The sequence below is a fragment of the Thunnus albacares genome, chromosome 17 (assembly GCF_914725855.1).
Source record: "Thunnus albacares chromosome 17, fThuAlb1.1, whole genome shotgun sequence".
NCBI lineage: Eukaryota > Metazoa > Chordata > Actinopteri > Scombriformes > Scombridae > Thunnus > Thunnus albacares.
Window position 1 is genome coordinate 3,730,737 of NC_058122.1, and position 21,813 is coordinate 3,752,549.

Genomic DNA, 21,813 nt, shown 5'->3' on the forward strand with positions numbered 1-21,813 from the left:
CTCAGACTGTTTTGTAGGCTACTATGTATTGTTGCATAACCCTTTATTTCAACCTTCCCTATTTGAGAGTAATGAGCAGTATATAAACACTCAATAAATCATTTATAACACACTATAATGCATTTGTAAAACTGTAGAATCAAACATGAAGACATTTTAAAGTTTTGATTATTGTTACATGTATTTTCTGTGTTGATCAGTTGATTTGTCGACTATTAGAATTCCTCTCATGTAACATCTGTAACTGATGTATTAACAGTTAGTGAAAGCTTGATAACAGTATACTGTGACTGTACACACATGAACTATTTATTGAAAGTATTTATCCACTTTTAAATGTTAATAAATAATCATTCACACTTCTGCTTCTGCTTTTAGCCAGCTGTCACGAAACCACAGATCATTTAGAGAAAGGTCTTGTTTTTTTAATATCACAAGACACCGCTCTCACTGTATGAATTAAATTCCCAGCTAGAGTGTCTCCTGTAAAAACAAACACAAACGTTACTTTTAGGTGAGTTGCTAATGCTTTTGTCTATCTGTTATTTACAGGTTGTTGGTGCAAATGGACTGGCTTTTGGTAAGTTTCTGTTTTATAAAAGCACTGACTGAAGCTGGGTTCTCCTTTACAAATGTTTGTTCAACTCAATTAAAGATTAATTATCACATCTACATCTGAAGTGTAGAATAAATAAAGGGACAAATGGCAGCGTAAGCCAGTATTAGACATAAAGTGAAAGAAGTGCTGACTGTGAAACGACAGTCAATAGAGATGCATCACTCTCTTCCAGACAGACCAGCATCAGTATAGTGTCAGTATAGACACTCTGTGTAAGTAACTTGCTCCCTTTAAGCACATAGCTGATCTACAGAACACATGGCAGCTTCAATATATTTTGCCCAGAGACAGAGAAACCAACTAGGAGTCTGAAAGTCACTATACAGCTGTGTAAAGCTGAGGGGAGCTGCAGAGTCGCTGATAATTCTCTGTAGGTTCATCACTACTAGTGACACTTCTCACATCACACAGTGTCATTTCATACATTATAGCTGCTTTAAAAGAACCCTGTGGAGTTCTTGACCACTATTAGTACTTTGGAGCAATTTTCTGTGTGTTGCCTTCAAGGCCACTGAACAAATGGATTTTGACGTGTTGTCATGTCATCTCCATGACAACTGCACAAACTCCATTTGCTGTGGAAGACCATGAGCTGCAGGTAAAAGCTTTAGAAATCCTGGTAAGGCAACCTTGAGTGAAGATGATTTTGTCAAACATTCAATTGTTGTTTGTAGATTTCACTGATAACCAAACATGTCAAAATATCATTGACACTAGATGAGAGATCACTAAACTCATACTGATTCATGAATGTCCAATCTATCCTATAATTATTGAGATATTTTAGTCTGTAGTGGTGGACTGACTGATCAGCTGTCCATTGCTTGAGTCAAGCTGCCAGCAAGGCCACAAATCAGATTTTAAAAAATGTCACTAAGAAAAAGTTGATTAATTTCAGAGCTACACAAGAGAACACTTTTCTCACATGTATTGAAAGTGCGTTAATTTCAGGGAAATGCATCCAGCTGTTCTGAAAATATCTGAAAATTGCATAAAATGTGGCATCTCATCTTGAGATGAATTCTGCAAGACATATGAAGTAAAAGAAACATGTAGTTGAGGATACATGTGTGAGAGGAAGGGTTAGTGTGTTAGTTCAGGAGTGGAGGGGTGTATACTGTGTGTAGATAAAAATGTCTGTTTTTGTGAATATGCCCAAAGCATGTGGACTGTGTTTGTTGCTAGAATGTAATACAGTGTGCCATCTGACTGTGCTGAACTTACTCCACAAGGGTTTGAACAGAAATTCTCCAAAACACATAAAGACACTGAAAATGATGCTTAAAAGCTTTAATGCAAAGAATTTAGTTGAGGAAAGCAGAGTACATGTCATCCAGTGTAAATGACTGCATGGACTGACAGAACAATCCGAGAAAAACTAGAAAGAGTAAGGCGGGTTGTCTGGTGAGTCGACTTTAGACCTCAGCTGAAGCTTCCTCGCCGCGGTGGATGTAACTGTTGATGAAGTCCAGATACTCAGACACTCTGGTGTAGAGGCCAGGGCGGTTACCGGGTTTACAGCTCTTATAACTCACAATGCCCACCTGCTTAAACTCACCACCAACACGACACGCCAGCGGGCCGCCTTCATCCCCCTGAAGAACACAAAAAAAAACATGACGTTCATTGTGTAAGTGCTTGATTCAGTGTGTAATTTACCTCTATGTAAAAACATCAGTTACTGTCATGTCAGATTTACTCCCAGCTGCCCACATTCAGCATCTAAGATTGATTTTATGTTGAGAATTGAACCTATGTTATATAACTCAATGGACTTAAATAGTAAAACTCACTGTGCAGGTGTCTTCTGCCTTGTCCCCTGCACACAGCTCTTTAGACGTCAGCCAAGGATACGCCGCCTTACAATCCTTATCAGAGGCGATGGGAATCTTCAGCTCCTGAAGGGTTTCTGGATATGGCAGTGGAACTGCATGGACACATATAGAATAAGTGATATAATGATGTAGTTTAGTGACCAAGGTATTTGTGGCTGGATGTTTCAATGTTTTTCTGTCTGTGGTAAACTAAGCCTTGAGAGAGGAGATCATATCATTCATAGTGGGTAGGGTCATATCATAGTAGGGTCCATGGTCCATATTAACAAGCCATTTTGCCAATAAGGAGCCCACACAGCTGCACTAGCTGCTCAGGGTTGTTTGGGCTGAGCTCTGCTGTCACTGACATGACACATTAAAACTCAATATGTTCAATTTTCCCTTCCAAATAAGTGCAACAAAACTAACAGGAGAGAGAGGGAGATTACAATAATTTAAAAAAAATATATAGAATAAAGATAACAACTAAACTCAGTCTGTACACACCTACAGTCCTGAGAGAAACCTAATCAGGCCAAGTAAGTGAAAACACCTTTGGAGCCCTAAACTCTGAGAAGAACAAACTAACACATTATATCTCATGTGTTGAATCTGTACAAAAACATTTGGTCACCTACTTGATGTGCAGAACTTACCATCATTCTTAATGTTGCCCCAGCCAGCGATCCAACACTCAGATGATGCATGAAGGTTGTCGTTGGCCTCGGACAGATTCACCCGTCCACCCTGTTTGTCAGTCAAATTTTTCGTCAGCTCGACCAGGGCGATGTTGTTCACAGAACCGCCGTGAAAGGATCGGTACTGAGGGTGTTTGATGACACTTCTTACACCCAGGTAACGTGTAGGCGCCTCGTGCAGCTTGTATGAGCCAACAAAAACCATTGATCGACGCAAGCTAGGATTACGCTGGCTGGCAACACAAACACACATATACTGTGTTAGTTTTTCAGCATTTTTTGATGACCCTTCATTATGTACATATACCTTAACACACACAACACACTTGTATTGCAGTATGTAGGTGGGTCCTGCAAAAGTGGGACATTTAAGCATTGCCTTGTTTTTCCATTTGACTGGATGAAACCAATAATGATTATATATCTACTAGTCGCTTATATTTGTGTGACATCATCATTGTGGGTGTGACAGAAATTCATAGAGACTGGTTGGTGTGCGTTCAGGCAAAGTGTAAGGCCAAATAAATTGTACTGATATTTTTATAATACAGCATCACATTTTGGTAGGTTGTTCTGATACCAGGCTCAATATATTCATATTGACTATGGATCAAACAGCTACAGGTAATGTGAAATGGATTACTCATAGTGATGAACTCACAGAAAATGATCATCCGACTCTGCAGTTCCCTTCAACTCGACGGAGCTCATTGATTTGATTCTCCAGTTTGCAACTTAACTGTTTTGTTTCACTCTCACAGTTCTCACTGTGTAATTTTCAGCTGCAGCAGACAGCTGTGGTCAATGAAAAGGCTGTAAAAACCCACTTTACACTACCTGCTCAGCACCAAACAGCAAATGGACTAATTAGCAACTAGCTGGTGAACATAGTGGAGCATTTAGCAGCCAGATATGTTTCACAGGAGTTGTAAGAGACAAAATTCACAACTTGAAAAGAGTGAATATTGCTTTTACATTTGTAAAGTCACAAGAAACACAACTCCAAATGAATGTTAATATTTCTGTGTGTCTGTTGGATGTGTGAATAACCAACTTTAAACACTGTCAGAGGTGTGTTTACAGCTTGCTGCTCGAAGTAGCCAAAACCTGTTATTTTAAAGTTTAAATAAATACAAATTGGCACTTTCATTGAGATTTGTAGTTACATGAATTGTATTAAAATGTTCAAATGTATATTGATAGTTATTGATTTCAGTATAATTATCAAATGTTTTCAAAGAAAGCAATTGAAGTTTTGAATCAATTCAGTAACTTTTAACTTTTCAACAGTAATCAGTTTGCCAGTATTTCTTTCTACCATAAGTCTCCGGGGTAAAAGCCAGCGCAGTGGTGATACAAGCAATCAGTGTTATGCAGATGATTAGTGTCCTGTGAAAAAAAGACAGTTACACACTTACTCATCCCAGCAGCTTGCAGCAGTCAGCACCCACTGATCACTGAGGATGGAGCCACCGCAGCGCCACTTATCGTGGCCATCAGATGCTGTGATGTTTATGTGAACCATCCACGGCCATCTGTCCTTTACAGCATCCCTCCCCCCAACGATGGAGCTCTTCACCTCAGCCCCAAACAAACCTTTAGAAAGATGCAATGATGAAACTTTGTAAAAGTTATGTTGAGGTAGAAATATTGAGATGGTTACATTAAGTCTAAAGTTGTATCTGGAGAAGACTCCAGATATTGATACCATGTTTTTCGTAGTTGGCTCTTAAGATTTTTTTATTTCTTTATTTGGTCTTTCAAGAGAAACTATGGTCCACTTTAACACAGTTCTGTGAAGTAACTCATTTTCTTCATCACAGTTTAGTTTGGTCGTCTTTCTGCCGCTGAAACAAATGTATTAAAGAAAATAGTTAAGATTGCATCTAAAATTACTGGTCACTTATTGGTCTTTAAGGTGTATTCTTGTTTTAGCTTAGTTTTCAGGATTTAATGGTACTTTGTGTATTTTAATACGATTTTATTCATATGCTGTGTTGAATATTGTCCTGGCTGTGGAGCTCTATGAGTTTATCAAGGTGAGTTCCTAATGTTTGTTGTAATGGCAATAAAGTTAATTAAACTCTCAATTGAACTCAGCTTAACTACCACATTATGATTTGTAAAAAGGTTTGTCAGTTTATTAAGGTAGCAAATGATATTTTACTAATAAGAGTAGGTATGTTGAAGTTGAAACTCCACTAAATGACTCATTAGTCCTTCTGGTGATATTAGAATAATGTTCTTTAGATGACAAGCAAAACGTTAACCTTGACTCAACTTAAAAATAGATTCACAACTCACACAAAATCCTTTCTGATTAAATCAACACAATGCAGTTTAAATTCTAACTGAAACAGGTGTTTTAAAGTAAAGGCACCATTTCAGCAGAGTTGGGACGAACATTTTAAAAACTGTAATAGGTCATTCCCTCATTATTAAAGAGTGCAACAATCATTATAACTTAATAACTAATTATATGACAACAATGAAATTATGGAAAACACAATGACACCATTAAAAAAGCAGCACCAGGGACGCATAAAATCAAACTATGTACATGAGTCTGTGGCCCTGGTGCATGCTGGGAGGATTCCCTACATGCCTACCTCAGGATGCTACGATAGAGACATACAAACTACACATTTTTAGATGAACTCTAAGAACGTTTAATATTTGGCCTCCACTGCCAACTTAATTGAATCCAAATAAGAATTAACACATCGGTCAAAATGTACACTGAATGTCTTTCTCACCTCCAGTGTTGTGGATCAGGACCAGCACAGTCAGTAGTTTGCAGAAAGCCATGGCTGTGATGGAGTGAGGCAGTGGCCCTAAGCTTTATACACACAGCTGGAGATAAAATCAGCTTCTAATCAACACGAATCGCCTTCTCTTTCCTCTCAAACCAGAGGTGGAAAAATACATTTACTCAATTGTGCTTTTAATATATTTTAAATTCATCTCAAACTTGTAGCATTTTATTTAACAAGGTTATAGATTCAGAACATTTGCTCTTTATATATGACTCACTGAAAGTTTAAACTAGAGTATTTTGGTCAAAAGGAACAGCTGAATTCTCTATTTCACTCATTTAAAAGCAGCTTTTTACAGTAAATTGATATTATAGAGGATATTCTGGCTCTCCTGCCTGTCCTGATCCCAATAATAATACAAAGAATTCAAAATCTTTTTGTTATCATAGTGTTTCTCTAATTTTATTGTTGGATTTAGTCTATCTGCTGCTCAGACTGTTTTGTAGGCTACTATGTATTGTTGCATAACCCTTTATTTCAACCTTCCCTATTTGAGAGTAATGAGCAGTATATAAACACTCAATAAATCATTTATAACACACTATAATGCATTTGTAAAACTGTAGAATCAAACATGAAGACATTTTAAAGTTTTGATTATTGTTACATGTATTTTCTGTGTTGATCAGTTGATTTGTCAACTATTAGAATTCCTCTCATGAAACATCTGTAACTGATGTATTAACAGTTAGTGAAAGCTTGATAACAGTATACTGTGACTGTACACACATGAACTATTTATTGAAAGTATTTATCCACTTTTAAATGTTAGTAAATAATCATTCACACTTTAAAATAGTTTGTAAATGTGTTCAAAACTCATGAATACATAAACCGAGTTATCATTATTCTGTCAAACCATTATTGTGTATTAAGTGTTTATATCCTGCTTATAAATGTTAAATATGGGTTTAAAATTGCCAGAAAGGCACATGTGATGCTGAAAGTAGGAACAGTGAAGGGACTTCTGCTTTTAGCCAGCTGTCACAAAGCCACAGATCATTTAGAGAAAGGTCTTGTCTTTTTAATATCACAAGACATCGCACTCATTGTATGAATTAAATTCCCAGCTAAAGTGTCTCCTGTAAAAACAAATACAAACGTTACTTTTAGGTGAGTTGCTAATGCTTTTGTCTATCTGTTATTTACAGGTCGTTGGTGCAAATGGACTGGCTTTTGGTAAGTTTCTGTTTTATAAAAGCACTGACTGAAGCTGGGTTCTCCTTTACAAATGTTTGTTCAACTCAATTAAAGATTAATTATCACATCTACATCTGAAGTGTAGAATAAATAAAGGGACAAATGGCAGTGTAAGCCAGTATTAGACATAAAGTGAAAGAAGTGCTGACTGTGAAACGACAGTCAATAGAGATGCATCACTCTCTTCCAGACAGACCAGCATCAGTATAGTGTCAGTATAGACACTCTGTGTAAGTAACTTGCTCCCTTTAAGCACATAGCTGATCTACAGAACACATGGCAGCTTCAATATATTTTGCCCAGAGACAGAGAAACCAACTAGGAGTCTGAAACTCACTATAATATAACCCTTAAGAGCCTTTAGGGTTCTTAAGGGTCTGAACATCTCTAAGGTTGTGGTGACTGATGTCGCTCTCTCTGGTCATTCCTGTGTTTTCTTTGAGAGTGCTATCTCCATGCACACAAATGTTCAAACAGAGGGAATCAGAAAACGGTATATCACTAACAACACCAGTGAAATATTTATTCAGGCCTTCTCTGTCATACCTGCCCTCTCTTGAGTCTCAGTCAATGAGCTTGTAGATAATTTCAGTTCTAAAATTACAAATGTTATTGATGCTATTGCACCTATTAAGGTGAAGGCTGTCTCTGGTAAGAAAAGATCTCCATGGAGAAACGCTAAGCTGGTCAGAAAGGAAAAAAGAGAGTGTCGAAAAGCTGAACGCAGGTGGTGAAAAACAAATCTCCAGGTTCTTTATGACATCTATAAAGAGAGACTACACATTTATAATTTGGAACTGAGAAATGCAACGCGGTCCTTCTTCTCTGATATCATTGCCAAAAACATTAATAATGCACATGCCTTATTTGCCACTGTCGACAGGCTATCAAATCCTCCTGTGTCAGTAGCCCCTGAACTTCTGTCCAGCAAGGCCTACAATGAATTTGCCTCATTCTTCACTGACAAAAGTCAGAAAATAAGACAAACAGTCAGTGCCTCCATATCAGGTGCAGGATATGCGCTGTCCCTGTGTCCATTTAAAATCAATTTTAGTAGTATGACACAATTCCATCCGATCAACCATAAAAACCTGGAGAACATTATACAACATCTGAAATCCTCCTCTTGCTGCCTTGATATTCTGCCTACAGGCTTTTTCAAAACTGTTTCAAATTGCATGGCCTCAGATCTTCTACAGATTGTCAACACATCTCTTCTCTCAGGTGTCTTCCCACAGGCCCTGAAAACTGAAGTCATCAAGCCACTCTTAAAAAAGAACACTCTAGACACTTCACTTATGAGCAACTATAGGACCATATCAAACCTCCCATTTTTAAGCAAGATCATTGAAAAAGCTGTTTTTCAACAACTGAACAACATTGTGGCACTAAACAACTGTTTTGATGCCTTCCAGTCAGGATTTCAACCACACCACAGCACTGAGACTGCTCTTGTTAAAGTCTCCAATGACATACACTTAAACACCAACAGTGGGAGAATTACAGTATTAGTATTACTAGATCTCAGTGCCGCATTTGACGCGGTCGACACACATCTGAGCGGACAATAATGACATGCGGAGTTCCCCAAGGCTCCATTCTGTTCAACATCTACATGCTTCCACTAGCTCAGATTATGGGAAACAATAAAATATGCTACTACAGTTATGCGGATGACACACAAATTTACATAACTGTATCACCAGGGGACTATAGTCCAATACAAGCACTGAGTAAGTGCATTGAACAAATCAATGATTGGATGTGCCAGAATTTTCTTCACTTAAACAAAGACAAAACTGAAGTAATTGTTTTTGCAGCCAAAGAAGAATGTTTAAAAGTCAGCACTCAGCTTCAATCAGTAATGTTAAAAACCACAAACCAAGCCAGAAATTTTGGTGTAGTCATGGACTCAGACCTGAATTTCAACAGCCACATTAAGACAGTTACAAAGTCAGCCTACTATCACCTGAAGAATATATCAAGAATGAAAGGACTTATGTCTCAGCAGGATTTGAAAAAACTTGTCCATGCATTTATCTTCAGTAGACTTGACTACTGTAATGCTGTCTTCACAGGTCTCCCTAAAAAATCGGTCAGACAGCTGCAGCTGATTCAGAACGCTGCTGCTCGAGTCCTCACTAAGACTAGGAAAGTGGATCACATCACTCCAGTTCTCAGATCTTTACACTAGCTTCCTGTCTGTCAAAGAATTGACTTTAAGATATTGCTGTCGGTTTATAAAGCACTAAATGGTTTAGGGCTAAAAAAAAAATCTCTGATCTGCTGCTACATTATGAACCATCTAGACCTCTCAGGTCATCTGGGACAGGTCTGCTTTCTGTCCCCAGAGTAAAAACTAAACATGGTGAAGCAGCTTTCAGTTTTTATGCTCCACATATCTGGAACAAACTCCCAGAAAACTGTAGATCTGCTGCGACTCTCAGGTGCCTGATTGGCACCTGCTTGGCCTGCCATGACTACCCTTCACCGTCAGGCCCGTTTGCGCTGGTGTCGACAACACGTGCACTGGAACCTGAACATTTGGAGGAACGTTATGTTCAGCGATGAGTCTACAGCAGTTGGATCGTAGGGTCAAAGTGTGGAGAAGACGTGGAGAACGCTATGCTGATTGCTGCACCGATAGACTAACATCTTTTGGTGGAGGCAGTGTGATGGTGTAGGGCTGCATCTCCCTCACTGCAAAAACGAGGCTTGTCATCATTGGAGGCAATCTCAATGCAGAGAGATATCGAGATAAAATTCTGCAACCAGTGGCAATCCCATATCTCCACAGTCTGGGACCGAACTCTATCCTCCAAGATGACAACGCTTGCGCTTGCTTGCGCTTTTGGTCAAAAGGAACAGCTGAATTCTCTGTTTCACTCATTTAAAAGCAGCTTTTTACAGCAAACTGGTTATGAAGGATATTCTGGCTCTCCTGCCTGTCCTGATCCCAATAACAATACAAGAAATTCTAAATTATCTCATTATTATATTGTTCCTCTAATTTTATTGCTGGATTTAGTCTATCTGCTGCTCAGACTGTTTTGTAGGCTACTATATATTGTTGCATAACCCTTTATTTCAACCTTCCCTATTTGAGAGTAATGAACAGTATATAAACACTCAATAAATCATTTATAACACACTATAATGCATTTGTAAAACTGTAGAATCAAACATGAAAACATTTTAAAGTTTTGATTATTGTTACATGTATTTTCTGTGTTGATCAGTTGATTTGTCAACTATTAGAATTCCTCTCATGAAACATCTGTAACTGATGTATAAACAGTTAGTGAAAGCTTGATAACAGTATACTGTGACTGTACACACACAAACTATTTATTAAAAGCATTTATTCACTTTTAAATGTTAATAAATAATCATTCACACTTTAAAATAGTTTGAAAATGTGTTCACATTTTTTTCATTATTTTGTCAAACCATTATTTTGTATTAAGTGTTTATATCCTGCTTATAAATGTTAAATATGGGTTTAAAATGGCCAGAAAGGCACATGTGATGCTGAAAGTAGGAACAGTGAAGGGACTTCTGCTTTTAGCCAGCTGTCACAAAGCCACAGATCATTTAGAGAAAGGTCTTGTCTTTTTAATATCACAAGACACCGCACTCATTGTATGAATTAGCTTCAATATATTTTGCCCAGAGACAGAGAAACCAACTAGGAGTCTGAAACTCACTATAAAGCTGTGTAAAGCTGAGGGGAGCTGCAGAGTCGCTGATAATTCTCTGTAGGTTCATCACTACTAGTGACACTTCTCACATCACACAGTGTCATTTCATACATTATAGCTGCTTTAAAAGAACCCTGTGGAGTTCTTGACCACTATTAGTACTTTGGAGCAATTTTCTGTGTGTTGCCTTCAGGGCCACTGAACAGATGGATTTTGAACTGTTGTCATGTCATCTCCATGACAACTGCACAAACTCCATTTGCTGTGGAAGACCATGAGCTGCAGGTAAAAGCTTTAGAAATCCTGGTAAGGCAACCTTGAGTGAAGATGATTTTGTCAAACATTCAATTGTTGTTTGTAGATTTCACTGATAACAAAACGTTATATTATCATTGACACTAGATGAGAGATCACTAAACTCATACTGATTCATGAATGTCCAATGTATCCTATAATTATTGAGATATTTTAGTCTGTAGTGGTGGACTGACTGATCAGCCGTCCATTGCTTGAGTCAAGCTGCCAGCAAGGCCGACAAATCAGATTTTAAAAAATGTCACTAAGAAAAAGTTGATTAATTTCAGAGCTACACAAGAGAACACTTTTCTCACATGTATTGAAAGTGCGTTAATTTCAGGGAAATGCATCCAGCTGTTCTGAAAATATCTGAAAATTGCATAAAATGTGGCATCTCATCTTGAGATGAATTCTGCAAGACATATGAAGTAAAAGAAACATGTAGTTGAGGATACATGTGTGAGAGGAAGGGTTAGTGTGTTAGTTCAGGAGTGGAGGGGTGTATACTGTGTGTAGATAAAAATGTCTGTTTTTGTGAATATGCCCAAAGCATGTGGACTGTGTTTGTTGCTAGAATGTAATACAGTGTGCCATCTGACTGTGCTGAACTTACTCCACAAGGGTTTGAACAGAAATTCTCCAAAACACATAAAGACACTGAAAATGATGCTTAAAAGCTTTAATGCAAAGAATTTAGTTGAGGAAAGCAGAGTACATGTCATCCAGTGTAAATGACTGCATGGACTGACAGAACAATCCGAGAAAAACTAGAAAGAGTAAGGCGGGTTGTCTGGTGAGTCGACTTTAGACCTCAGCTGAAACTTCCTCGCCACGGTGGATGTAACTGTTGATGAAGTCCAGATACTCAGACACTCTGGTGTAGAGGCCAGGGCCCTCATCGCGTTTACAGCTCTCATAACTCACAATGCCCACCTGCTTAAACTCACCACCAACACGACACGCCAGCGGGCCGCCTTCATCCCCCTGAAGAACACAAAAAAAAACATGACGTTCATTGTGTAAGTGCTTGATTCAGTGTGTAGTTTACCTCTATGTAAAAACATCAGTTACTGTCATGTCAGATTTACTCCCAGCTGCCCACATTCAGCATCTAAGATTGATTTTATGTTGAGAATTGAACCTATATTATATAACTCAATGGACTTAAATAGTAAAACTCACCGTGCAGGTGTCTTCTGCCTTGTCCCCTGCACACAGCTCTTTAGAAGTCAGCCTAGGATACGCCGCCTTACAATCCTTATCAGAGACGATGGGGATCTTCAGCTCCTGAAGGGTTTCTGGATATGGCAGTGGAGCTGCATGGACACATATAGAATAAGTGATATAATGATGTAGTTTAGTGACCAAGGTATTTGTGGCTGGATGTTTCAATGTTTTTCTGTCTGTGGTAAACTAAGCCTTGAGAGAGGAGATCATATCATTCATAGTGGGTAGGGTCATATCATAGTAGGGTCCATGGTCCATATTAACAAGCCATTTTGCCAATAAGGAGCCCACAAAGCTGCACTAGCTGCTCAGGGTTGTTTGGGCTGAGCTCTGCTGTCACTGACATGACACATTAAAACTCAATATGTTCAATTTTCCCTTCCAAATAAGTGCAACAAAACTAACAGGAGAGAGAGGGAGATTACAATAATTTAAAAAATATATATAGAATAAAGATAACAACTAAACTCAGTCTGTACACACCTACAGTCCTGAGAGAAACCTAATCAGGCCAAGTAAGTGAAAACACCTTTGGAGCCCTAAATTCTGAGAAGGACAAACTAACACATTATATCTCATGTGTTGAATCTGTACAAAAACAGTTTTGGTCACCTACTTGATGTGCAGAACTTACCATTATTCTTAATGTTGCCCCAGCCAGCGATCCAACAGTCAGATGATGCATGAAAGTTGTCGTTGGCCTTGGACAGATTCACCCGTCCACCCTGTTCTTCAGTCAACTTTTTCTTCAACCAGACCAGGGCGATGTTGTTCTCATAGCCTTCGGCAAAGGATCGGTACTGTGGGTGTTTGATGACACTATTTACACCCACATAACGTGTAGGCGCCTCGTGCAGCTTGTATGCGCCGATCCAAACCATTGATCGACGGAAGCTAGGTTTTAGCCGGCTGGCAACACAAACACACATATACAGTGTTAGTTTTTCAGCATTTTTTGATGACCCTTCATTATGTACATATACCTTAACACACACAACACACTTGTATTGCAGTATGTAGGTGGGTCCTGCAAAAGTGGGACATTTAAGCATTGCCTTGTTTTTCCATTTGACTGGATGAAACCAATAATGATTATATATCTACTAGTCGCTTATATTTGTGTGACATCATCATTGTGGGTGTGACAGAAATTCATAGAGACTGGTTGGCGTGTGTTCAGGCAAAGTGTAAGGCCAAATGAATTGTACTGATATTTTTATAATACAGCATCACATTTTGGTGGGTTGTTCTGATACCAGGCTCAATATATTCATATTGACTATGGATCAAACAGCTACAGGTAATGTGAAATGGATTACTCATAGTGATGAACTCACAGAAAATGATCATCCGACTCTGCAGTTCCCTTCAACTCAATGGAGCTCATTGATTTGATTCTCCAGTTTGCAACTTAACTGTTTTGTTTCACTCTCACAGTTCTCACTGTGTAATTTTCAGCTGCAGCAGACAGCTGTGGTCAATGAAAAGGCTGTAAAAACCCACTTTACACTACCTGCTCAGCACCAAACAGCAAATGGACTAATTAGCAACTAGCTGGTGAACATAGTGGAGCATTTAGCAGCCAGATATGTTTCACAGGAGTTGTAAGAGACAAAATTCACAACTTAAAGAGAATATTGCTTTTACAGTTATAAAGTCACAAGAAACACAACTCCAAATGAATGTTAATATTTCTGTGTGTCTGTTGGATGTGTGAATAACCAACTTTAAACACTGTCAGAGGTGTGTCTACAGCTTGCTGCTCGAAGTGGCCAAAACCTCAGTTATTTTAAAGTTTAAACAAATACAAATTGGCCAGCTACGGCCTTGTATCTTAATCATCTTTATTTTTCTGGGGATTTGTATTTTGAGCCCTGCTTAAGGTGTTAGCGTATTTTATGCAGTATTATTGCAATTCTAACAGACAAGGATAATGAGCTGGATCAAGATGTTAAAGCTGTTGTGCTGTAATGTAGATTTTGCTGTAGTTCAGATCAGATCAAGGATGTCAATTTTTTTAAATATTTATTAGTTTTCAGAATCTATGTCCACAACTATTTTAACTTTAGCCTCAGTTACCCATTGTATTTTATGACAAATTATTTATAATATTTTAGTGTTCAAAGATTTATTTACTGGTTAACCAGTTTTCATGGGTTAAAGTAACAGCAGTCACACTTTCATTGAGGTTTGTTGTTACATGAATTGTATTAAAATGTTCAAATGTATATTGATAGTTATTGATTTCAGTATAATTATCAAATGTTTTCAAAGAAAGCAATTGAAGTTTTGAATCAATTCAGTAACTTTTAACTTTTCAACAGTAATCAGTTTGCCAGTATTTCTTTCTACCATAAGTCTCCGGGGTAAAAGCCAGCGCAGTGGTGATACAAGCAATCAGTGTTATGCAGATGATTAGTGTCCTGTGAAAAAAAGACAGTTACACACTTACTCATCCCAGCAGCTTGCAGCAGTCAGCACCCACTGATCGCTGACGATGGAGCCGCCGCAGCGCCAGTTTTCAGTGCCCTCAGATGTTGTGATGTTTATGTGAACCATCCACGGCCATCTGTTCTTTTCAGCTTCCTTCCCCCCAACGATGGAGCTCTTCACCTCAGCCCCAAACAAACCTTTAGAAAGATGCAATGATGAAACTTTCTAAAAGTTATGTTGAGGTAGAAGTATTGAGATGGTTACATTAAGTATAAAGTTGTATCTGGAGAAGACTCCAGATATTGATACCATGTTTTTCGTAGTTGGCTCTTAAGATTTTTTTATTTCTTTATTTGGTGTTTCAAGAGAAACTATGGTCCACTTTAACACAGTTCTGTAAAGTAACTCATTTTCTTCATCACAGTTTAGTTTGGTCGTCTTTCTGCCGCTGAAGCAAATGTATTAAAGAAAATAGTTAAGATTGCATCTAAAATTACTGGTCACATATTGGTCTTTAAGGTGTATTCTTGATGCAGCTTAGTTTTCAGGATTTAATGGTACTTTGTGTATTTTAATACGATTTTATTCCTATGCTGTGTTGAATATTGTCCTGGCTGTGCAGCTCTATGAGTTTATCAAGGTGAGTTCCCAATGTTTGTTGTAATGGCAATAAAGTTAATTAAACTCTCAATTGAACTCAGCTTAACTACCACATTATGATTTGTAAAAAGGTTTGTCAGTTTATTAAGGTAGCAAATGATATTTTACTAATAAGAGTAGGTATGTTGAAGTTGAAACTCCACTAAATGACTCATCAGTCCTTCTGGTGATATTAGAATAATGTTCTTTAGATAACAAGCAAAACGTTAACCTTGACTCAACTTAAAAATAGATTCACAACTCACACTAAATCCTTTCTAATTAAATCAACACAATGCAGTTTAAATTCTAACTGAAACAGGTGTTTTAAAGTAAAGGCACCATTTCAGCAGAGTTGGGACGAACATTTTAAAAACTGTAATAGGTCATTCCCACATTATTAAAGAGTGCAACAATCATTATAACTTAATAACTAATTATATGACAACAATGAAATTATGGAAAACACAATGACACCAGTAAAAAAGCAGCACCAGGGACGCATAAAATCAAACTATGTCCATGAGTCTGTGGCCCTGGTGCACGCTGGGAGGATTCCCTACATGCCTACCTCAGGATGCTACGATAGAGACACACAAACTACACATTTTTAGATGAACTCTAATAAGAACGTTTAATATTTGGCCTCCACTGCCAACTTAATTGAATCCAAATAAGAATTAACACATCGGTCAAAATGTACACTGAATGTCTTTCTCACCTCCAGTGTTGTGGATCAGGACCAGCACAGTCAGTAGTTTGCAGAAAGCCATGGCTGTGATGGAGTGAGGCAGTGGCCCTAAGCTTTATACACACAGCTGGAGATGAAATCAGCTTCTAATCAACACTAATCGCCTTCCCTTTCCTCTCAAACCAGAGGTGGAAAAATACATTTACTCCATTGTGCTTTTAATATATTTTAAATTCATCTCAAACTTGTAGCATTTTATTTAACAAGGTTATAGATTCAGAACATTTGCTCTTTATATATGACTCACTGAATGTTTAAACTAGAGTATTTTGGTCAAAAGGAACAGGTGAATTCTCTATTTCACTCATTTAAAAGCAGCTTTTTTACAGTAAATTGATATTATAAAGGATATTCTGGCTCTCCTGCCTGTCCTGATCCCAATAATAGTACAAGAAATTCAAAATTATTTTGTTATCATAGTGTTTCTCTAATTTTATTGTTGGATTTAGTCTATCTGCTGCTCAGACTGTTTTGTAGGCTACTATGTATTGTTGCATAACCCTTTATTTCAACCTTCCCTATTTGAGAGTAATGAACAGTATATAAACACTCAATAAATCATTTATAACACACTATAATGCATTTGTAAAACTGTAGAATCAAACATGAAAACATTTTAAAGTTTTGATTATTGTTACATGTATTTTCTGTGTTGATCAGTTGATTTGTCGACTATTAGAATTCCTCTCATGAAACATCTGTAACTGATGTATTAACAGTTAGTGAAAGCTTGATAACAGTATACTGTGACTGCACACACATGAACTATTTATTGAAAGCATTTATCCACTTTTAAATATTAATAAATAATCATTCACACTTTAAAATAGTTTGTAAATGTGTTCAAAACTCATGAATACATAAACCGAGTTATCATTATTCTGTCAAACCATTATTGTGTATTAAGTGTTTATATCCTGCTTATAAATGTTAAATATGGGTTTAAAATGACCCGAAAGGCACATGTGATGCTGAAAGTAGGAACAGTGAAGGGACTTCTGCTTTTAGCCAGCTGTCACGAAACCACAGATCATTTAGAGAAAGGTCTTGTCTTTTTAATATCACAAGACACCGCTCTCACTGTATGAATTAAATTCCCAGCTAGAGTGTCTCCTGTAAAAACAAATACAAACGTTACTTTTAGGTGAGTTGCTAATGCTTTTGTCTATCTGTTATTTACAGGTCGTTGGTGCAAATGGACTGGCTTTTGGTAAGTTTCTGTTTTATAAAAGCACTGACTGAAGCTGGGTTCTCCTTTACACATGTTTTTTCAACTCAATTAAAGATTAATTATCACATCTACATCTGAAGTGTAGAATAAATAAAGGGACAAATGGCAGTGTAAGCCAGTATTAGACATAAAGTGAAAGAAGTGCTGACTGTGAAACGACAGTCAATAGAGATGCATCACTCTCTTCCAGACAGACCAGCATCAGTATAGTGTCAGTATAGACACTCTGTGTAAGTAATTTGCTCCCTTTACGCACATAGCTGATCTACAGAACACATGGCAGCTTCAATATATTTTGCCCAGAGACAGAGAAACCAACTAGGAGTCTGAAACTCACTATAATATAACCCTTAAGAGCCTTTAGGGTTCTTAAGGGTCTGAACATCTCTAAGGTTGTGGTGACTGATGTTGCTCTCTCTGGTCATTCCTGTGTTTTCTTTGAGAGTGCTATCTCCATGCACACAAATGTTCAAACAGAGGGAATCAGAAAACGGTATATCACTAACAACACCAGTGAAATATTTATTCAGGCCTTCTCTGTCATACCTGCCCTCTCTTGAGTCTCAGTCAATGAGCTTGTAGATAATTTCAGTTCTAAAATTACAAATGTTATTGATGCTATTGCATCTATTAAGGTGAAGGCTGTCTCTGGTAAGAAAAGATCTCCATGGAGAAACGCTAAGCTGGTCAGAAAGGAAAAAAGAGAGTGTCGAAAAGCTGAACGCAGGTCGCGAAAAACAAATCTCCAGGTTCTTTATGACATCTATAAAGAGAGACTACACATTTATAATTTGGAACTGAGAAATGCAACGCGGTCCTTCTTCTCTGATATCATTGCCAAAAACATTAATAATGCACATGCCTTATTTGCCACTGTCGACAGGCTATCAAATCCTCCTGTGTCAGTAGCCCCTGAACTTCTGTCCAGCAAGGCCTACAATGAATTTGCCTCATTCTTCACTGACAAAAGTCAGAAAATAAGACAAACAGTCAGTGCCTCCATATCAGGTGCAGGATATGCGCTGTCCCTGTGTCCATTTAAAATCAATTTTAGTAGTATGACACAATTCCATCCGATCAACCATAAAAACCTGGAGAACATTATACAACATCTGAAATCCTCCTCTTGCTGCCTTGATATTCTGCCTACAGGCTTTTTCAAAACTGTTTCAAATTGCATGGCCTCAGATCTTCTACAGATTGTCAACACATCTCTTCTCTCAGGTGTCTTCCCACAGGCCCTGAAAACTGAAGTCATCAAGCCACTCTTAAAAAAGAACACTCTAGACACTTCACTTATGAGCAACTGTAGGACCATATCAAACCTCCCATTTTTAAGCAAGATCATTGAAAAAGCTGTTTTTCAACAACTGAACAACATTGTGGCACTAAACAACTGTTTTGATGCCTTCCAGTCAGGATTTCAACCACACCACAGCACTGAGACTGCTCTTGTTAAAGTCTCCAATGACATACACTTAAACACCAACAGTGGGAGAATTACAGTATTAGTATTACTAGATCTCAGTGCCGCATTTGACGCGGTCCACTAGCTCAGATTATGGGAAACAATAAAATATGCTACTACAGTTATGCGGATGACACACAAATTTACATAACCGTATCACCAGGGGACTATAGTCCAATACAAGCACTGAGTAAGTGCATTGAACAAATCAATGATTGGATGTGCCAGAATTTTCTTCAGTTAAACAAAGACAAAACTGAAGTAATTGTTTTTGCAGCCAAAGAAGAATGTTTAAAAGTCAGCACTCAGCTTCAATCAGTAATGTTAAAAACCACAAACCAAGCCAGAAATTTTGGTGTAGTCATGGACTCAGACCTGAATTTCAACAGCCACATTAAGACAGTTACAAAGTCAGCCTACTATCACCTGAAGAATATATCAAGAATGAAAGGACTTATGTCTCAGCAGGATTTGAAAAAACTTGTCCATGCATTTATCTTCAGTAGACTTGACTACTGTAATGCTGTCTTCACAGGTCTCCCTAAAAAAATCGGTCAGACAGCTGCAGCTGATTCAGAACGCTGCTGCTCGAGTCCTCACTAAGACTTAGAAAGTGGATCACATCACTCCAGTTCTCAGATCTTTACACTGGCTTCCTGTCTGTCAAAGAATTGACTTTAAGATATTGCTGTCGGTTTATAAAGCACTAAATGGTTTAGGGCCAAAATACATCTCTGATCTGCTGCTACATTATGAACCATCTAGACCTCTCAGGTCGTCTGGGACAGGTCTGCTTTCTGTCCCCAGAGTAAAAACTAAACATGGTGAAGCAGCTTTCAGTTTTTATGCTCCACATATCTGGAACAAACTCCCAGAAAACTGTAGATCTGCTGCGACTCTCAGTTCTTTTAAATCGCAGCTGAAGACTTTTCTGTTTGCCGCTGCCTTTCATTAATCCACATTAAGGGTTAATATTTTACACTGCACTGTTACTTTTATTCTCTTGTTTTATCTGTCTTATTCCCTTTTTAGCTTCTTTTTTATCTCCAAATTTAACACTTTATAATTGTTTTTATATGTCTTTTTACTTATGTTGCTTTTATATTCTGTTTTAATGCCTTTTATGCTCTATGTAAAGCACTTTGAATTGCCTTGTTGTTGAAATGTGCTATACAAATAAACTTACCTTGCCTTGCCTATAAAGCTGTGTAAAGCTGAGGGGAGCTGCAGAGTCGCTGATAATTCTCTGTAGGTTCATCACTACTAGTGACACTTCTCACATCACACAGTGTCATTTCATACATTATAGCTGCTTTAAAAGAACCCTGTGGAGTTCTTGACCACTATTAGTACTTTGGAGCAATTTTCTGTGTGTTGCCTTCAGGGCCACTGAACAAATGGATTTGGAAGTGTTGTTATGTCATCTCCATGACAACTGCACAATCTCCATTTGCTGTGGAAGACCATGAGCTGCAGTTAAAAGCTCTAGAAAGCCTGGTAAGGCAACCTTGAGTGAAGGTGATTTTGTAAAACATTCAGTTGTTGTTTATGCATTTCACTGATAACCAAACATGTCATATTATCAGTGGCACTAGATGAGAGATCACCAAAGTCATACTGATTCATGAATGTCCAATCTATCTTATAATTATTGAGATATTTTAGTCTGTAGTGGTGGACTGACTGATCAGCCGTCCATTGCTTGAGTCAAGCTGCCAGCAAGGCCAACAAATCAGATTTTAAAAAATGTCACTAAGAAAAAGCTGATTCATTTCAGAGCTACACAAGAGAACACTTTTCTCACATGTATTGAAAGTGCGTTAATTTCAGAGAGAAATATTGTGCTTTTAATATATTTCATATTCATCTCACACTTGTAGTACTTTAATTAACGAGGTTATAGATTCAGAACATTGGCTCTTTAAACATGACTCACTTTGAATGTTTAAACTATATAGCACAAAATGTAAGGAAATTTGTATTTGGCAGATTAGTTCTTTGTTATAGCAATGCTTCTTGGCAATAAATCTTATACCATTGGAAAGCCTGTTTATTTCCCTTTTAAATGGTGCCGCATTTGTAAGGAACATGCGTTTGTGGGATGAGCAGCAGAGCTGAGTATGTGGGTTGCGCCCATGAAAAATTTGCCAAATATTCTCTGCCAATGCCAGACAGCTTATTTTGCTGTTGCTATTGACTCTTGTTTTGAGCTTCTGGTACCCCCAAGTGCTGCCAATCAGGTGCCTTATTGGCACCTGCTTGGCCTGCCATGACTGCCCTTCACCGTCAGGCCCGTTTGCACTGGTGTCGACAACACGTGCACTGGAACCTGAACATTTGGAGGAACGTTATGTTCAGCGATGAGTCTACAGCAGTTGGATCGTAGGGTCAAAGTGTGGAGAAGACGTGGAGAACGCTATGCTGATTGCTGCACCGATAGACTAACATCTTTTGGTGGAGGCAGTGTGATGGTGTAGGGCTGCATCTCCCTCACTGCAAAAACAAGGCTTGTCATCATTGGAGGCAATCTCAATGCAGAGAGATATCGAGATAAAATTCTGCAACCAGTGGCAATCCCATATCTCCACAGTCTGGGACCGAACTCTATCCTCCAAGATTACAACGCTCGCGCTTGCTTGCGCTTTTGGTCAAAAGGAACAGCTGAATTCTCTATTTCACTCATTTAAAAGCAGCTTTTTACAGCAAACTGATTATGAAGGATATTCTGGCTCTCCTGCCTGTCCTGATCCCAATAACAATACAAGAAATTCTAAATTATCTTATTATTATATTGTTCCTCTAATTTTATTGTTGGATTTAGTCTATCTGCTGCTCAGACTGTTTTGTAGGCTACTATGTATTGTTGCATAACCCTTTATTTCAACCTTCCCTATTTGAGAGTAATGAGCAGTATATAAA

General features: G+C 38.0%; 2 protein-coding genes across 2 annotated transcripts; both read right to left on the bottom strand.

The window, feature by feature from the left end:
* Window positions 1-1,894: 1,894 nt before the first annotated feature.
* LOC122966643 (tryptase-2-like) lies at window positions 1,895-5,989 on the bottom strand. Its single transcript, XM_044330906.1, has 5 exons — window positions 5,888-5,989; window positions 4,550-4,727; window positions 3,090-3,364; window positions 2,413-2,546; window positions 1,895-2,214 (listed from the first exon to the last, which is right to left on the bottom strand). Exons 1-5 carry the CDS (start codon window positions 5,937-5,939, stop codon window positions 2,035-2,037), a joined length of 819 nt encoding a protein of 272 aa, XP_044186841.1. The 5' UTR covers window positions 5,940-5,989; the 3' UTR covers window positions 1,895-2,034.
* A 5,820-nt stretch (window positions 5,990-11,809) lies between these two features.
* On the bottom strand, window positions 11,810-16,321 carry LOC122966644 (tryptase-2-like). The gene is made up of 5 exons (XM_044330907.1): window positions 16,166-16,321; window positions 14,825-15,002; window positions 13,007-13,281; window positions 12,328-12,461; window positions 11,810-12,129 (listed from the first exon to the last, which is right to left on the bottom strand). Exons 1-5 carry the CDS (start codon window positions 16,215-16,217, stop codon window positions 11,950-11,952), a joined length of 819 nt encoding a protein of 272 aa, XP_044186842.1. The 5' UTR covers window positions 16,218-16,321; the 3' UTR covers window positions 11,810-11,949.
* Between the last annotated feature and the right edge of the window lie 5,492 nt (window positions 16,322-21,813).

What these genes read in the sequence shown, in the direction of transcription:
- LOC122966643 (XM_044330906.1), bottom strand. Translation starts at nt 5,939, where the DNA reads ATGGCTTTCTGCAAACTACTGACTGTGCTGGTCCTGATCCACAACACT. An exon ending in CCTGATCCACAACACTGGAG is followed by an intron (nt 4,728 to 5,887) that starts GTGAGAAAGACA and finishes ATCTTTCTAAAG; the next exon opens with GTTTGTTTGGGGCTGAGGTG. An exon ending in GGGCAACATTAAGAATGATG is followed by an intron (nt 2,547 to 3,089) that starts GTAAGTTCTGCA and finishes GTGTCCATGCAG; the next exon opens with TTCCACTGCCATATCCAGAA.
- LOC122966644 (XM_044330907.1), bottom strand. Translation starts at nt 16,217, where the DNA reads ATGGCTTTCTGCAAACTACTGACTGTGCTGGTCCTGATCCACAACACT. An exon ending in GCTGCAAGCTGCTGGGATGA is followed by an intron (nt 13,282 to 14,824) that starts GTAAGTGTGTAA and finishes TTGTGTTGCCAG; the next exon opens with CCGGCTAAAACCTAGCTTCC. An exon ending in AGGCAGAAGACACCTGCACG is followed by an intron (nt 12,130 to 12,327) that starts GTGAGTTTTACT and finishes TGTGTTCTTCAG; the next exon opens with GGGGATGAAGGCGGCCCGCT.